Here is a 3698-nt window from a genome sequence, read left to right as displayed (position 1 = left end):
ACACAAGAGCCATTACAGCCAAGGGTGACATAGAAGAGAAAGGAAAAAAGAGAACATTTAAAAGAGAACAGAATAGGTTTAGGTCTCCCTGTGACACGACTCCTTTTGCTCTGCTGACAGCCTCTGCAGGCTGACCTACACATAAGGAGTAGGGACAGGTTCAGTTGTCCTACATGTGGCATCTGCTGCCATTTCAGTTGGCCTGAGGAATGCCCCATCAGATTCCCAGAGGATTAACCTCAAATTTCAGCAGGTATTTCCATCTGATCAGCTCCTGCCTGTCTTCTATCTCCACTAAGGAGCTATTGTGGCTCAATAATTCGCGTTACGGTGCCTATGTTGTGGACACCTGAACTGAGGCCTGAGGAATCCCAGCTCCTGTGGGTCTGTGGCAGATATGGGAGGGAGCTGAGATCCCTTTCCAGCCCCAGGAATAACAACCAGCATGAGATGCCTTGACTGACTGCTGAATTATTTCCTGAAGTGGGGATGAAGGAGATCAGTCCCTGACCATGACTTCATGTCCAAACTGATACTGGGACAAGAAGATGTGATTGTTACACTTAATTGGTGTTCTGTAAGGAGAAATGACACTGGTGTGAAGAAGTGTATGTGCCATGTGAGGAAGGGAACCCAAGGGATTCCTTCAGGCTGTTTCCCAGCAGGTTCCCCTGCAGCCCCAGGGCCATGTGCAGGGAGCCTGGTGGGGGGCAGAGCAAGGGAGGCCTTGGGCTGGGCCTCTGCTGCTGAGCTGGGCCGGGCTCCTGGGCCCAAGGGGAGCTCCTGGCAAGCGGGCAGCGCTGCAGAGAGACAGCTCTGCCCAGGAGCAGCTCCTCTGCACAGCGCAGCAGGCCTGGGGGCACTGCCTGAGGCTGGCACTGGGAGGGGAGAGAAGGGAGATAGAGGTTACGGGCTATGTGAATTGAGGGGATACTGAAAGCTCGATGGGGAATCAATGCTTGCAGCACATTACAGGGTAAGTCTGTGGCAGAAGGAAAATGCAGAAAGGCCGGGCCCTGACTGCTCTCTTTTCACAGTCTGGCAGCAGGCTCTGCAGCCAGGTTGCTGAAAGGGGTGTCCAGGGCTGTGGTGCAGAGCAGGGTCCCTGCTGTGGCCCAGGGGCTGTGTGCCCGGGCAGGGCCTCTGCCGCCTGCCAGGCTCAGCGCTCAGCCTGCCTGGGGAGCTGCCCAGGGTGCTGCGGGGAGAAGCTGCGGGTGGAAGGAGCCCCCCCGGCAGGGCAGGGTCCTGCTGCTGGTGGGAGGCTGTTACCTGGGGCAGCCTGCTCACAGATACACAGCACAGTTAGGGTGTATCCTAACTGTGCAAGAAGGCAAGAAGCCAATCAGGGGTTAGATGCTTCCATCGCAGCTTTCCTGATCCTCTGCTTTTAGTTTTCTCTTCTACATCCCTGTGGGATTGGAAATAGAGGCTGTTTTTTCAAAGAAGATTCTAAGATTCCTAAGCCTGCATAAGGAGCATTCCCAGGACCGTAACAAGTCCCTTTACTTCCCATAGAAAGCTCCATCACTACCCGTGCAGTGTCAGCAGGGTCTGTGTGACCTGGGCTCTAGGACGTGCCCCCAGCGAGCTGCCCCTGTGCAGAGCCCTGCTGCCAGGAGGTGTCTGCAGGGCAGAGCTGAGCACCCAGTGGGTGGGATGGGGGCTGTGAGCTGCAGGCAGGAGGCGTGGGGACAGAGACCCAGCTGCAGGCAGGGACAGCTGCAGGCAGCAGAGCCATGGGCAGGGAGTGAGAGGGAGCTGCTCCCAGTATCTCCATGGTAGAGGCGATTTGGGCACCTCCCTGCCATCCGGGCATTGCTGATGCCTTCCACAGTACAGCCCCTTGGACTCTTCCCTTCCCCCAGCATAGACGTATAGACATAATTGCATGGGAACTTGTTCATCAGTTGCTTTTGGAGTCAGCGATGTAGAGGATATTTCAGGTGCAGCTCAGGCGCAGTTCCTGCATGTTCTGCCATGCAGATATGTTAATGGAGGAAAAGCATCCATGTCCCTTCCTGATGTGTAGGGTTGTGGAAATGCTGTGTGTGGGGCTGTGAATGAGCTGTCTCTGTGTTCAGGTCGCCCCATGTTTAGGGCATTCTTTTGCAAGTGTTCTGCTGGGCTGCAGGCTGTCCTCCACTAGGGCAAAGCTCTGCCATAGCAGCTCTGTGGAGAAGACACGTGAGACTTAAGGGCATGGAAATGCTACTGGACATCTCGACTAGGTCAGCTGCAATGATCTGTCTGTCTCTTGCTACGTGGGGAGAACTGAGACAATCCCCAACTTGTGAAGATCCCCAACTCCAAACAGGCGTTTGGAGATCTGCACATTGAAATTGGATTATTTTGACCTCAGCACACACTTCCAAGGTTTGTACAAGAAATAGAGTTTTCCTTACAGAGTCTGGCATAATATCTTGCTGTATTTTCTTTCTCAGACAGGTCCCCATGCCCAAAGGACTCAAATGTCCAACAGCAGCTCCATCACCGAGTTCCTCCTGCTGGCATTCGCAGACACATGGGAGATGCAGCTCCTGCACTTCGTGCTCTTCCTGGGCATCTACCTGGCCGCCCTCCTGGGCAACAGCCTCATCCTCACTGCCGTAGCCTGCGACCACCGCCTCCACACCCCCATGTACTTCTTCCTCCTCAACCTTGCCCTGATTGACCTGGGCTGCATCTCCACCACTGTCCCCAAAGCCATGGCCAATTCCCTCTGGGACACCAGGGCCATTTCCTATGCAGGATGTGCTGCACAGGTCTTTCTGACCGTCTTCTTGTTTTCAGCAGAGTATTCTCTTCTCACTGTCATGTCCTATGACCGCTACGTTGCCATCTGCAAGCCCCTGCACTACGGGACCCTCCTGGGCAGCAGAGCCTGTGCCCAGATGGCAGCAGCTGCCTGGGGCAGCGGGGTTCTCAGTGCTGTCCTGCACACGGCCAGTACATTTTCCCTGCCCTTCTGCCAAGGCAATGCTGTGAACCAATTTTTCTGTGAAATTCCCCAGATCCTCAAGCTCTCCTGTCCACAGACCTTCCTTAGTGAAGTTTCGGTTCTTATGGGTAATATTTTCATCGATTTTGGGTGTTTTGTATTCCTTGTGCTCTCCTATGTTCAGATCATCAGGGCCGTGCTGAGGATGCCCTCTGAGAAGGGCCGGCACAAAGCCTTCTCCATGTGCCTCCCTCACCTGGCCGTGGTCTCCCTGTTTCTCAGCACTGTCATGTTTACCTACCTGAAGCCCCCCTCCATCTCCTTCCCATTCCTGGACCTGGTTGTGGCAGTTCTGTACTCAGTGGTTCCCCCAGCAGTGAACCCCTTCATCTACAGCATGAGAAACCAGGAGCTGAAAGTTGCACTGAACAAAGTGATTTCATTGAGAGTTTTCACTGATGGTAAACTTCTCATCTGTCTCCACAAATGACTCACAGTATATTCATGACAGTCCTGTGCATTTTGTTATTATTATTATTATATTATTATTGTTGTTGCTTTTGTTGTTGTTAAGTACCATTGTGATGTTCCGACACACTTTTGGCTTTGTCTCATTTAATCTGAAACATCAACCTGCTCTCTTTTCCTGTAGCCCCTATAAAATATGTGTGCCACTGGGACTGAGCTGGCTCTCTCATAGTGTCTTTTTGGTATCTCGGCTTCTACAGGCAAATGAGATGTCTGCAGTCTCCACGGAGGA

General features: G+C 53.1%; 1 protein-coding gene across 1 annotated transcript; it reads left to right on the top strand.

Moving 5' to 3' along the window:
* The first annotated feature begins 1635 nt into the window (after positions 1 to 1635).
* On the top strand, positions 1636 to 3428 carry LOC139999855 (olfactory receptor 14C36-like). The gene has a single exon (XM_072029483.1). It carries the CDS (start codon positions 2469 to 2471, stop codon positions 3426 to 3428), a length of 960 nt encoding a protein of 319 aa, XP_071885584.1. The 5' UTR covers positions 1636 to 2468.
* Positions 3429 to 3698: the final 270 nt, after the last annotated feature.

The sequence above is a fragment of the Anas platyrhynchos genome, chromosome 30, assembly GCF_047663525.1.
Source record: "Anas platyrhynchos isolate ZD024472 breed Pekin duck chromosome 30, IASCAAS_PekinDuck_T2T, whole genome shotgun sequence".
In the NCBI taxonomy this organism is placed as follows: Eukaryota; Metazoa; Chordata; class Aves; order Anseriformes; family Anatidae; genus Anas; species Anas platyrhynchos.
This window is presented reverse-complemented; position numbering and strand designations above follow the sequence as displayed.

Coding starts and splice junctions, on each gene's coding strand:
- LOC139999855 (XM_072029483.1), top strand. CDS start 2,469: ATGTCCAACAGCAGCTCCATCACCGAGTTCCTCCTGCTGGCATTCGCA.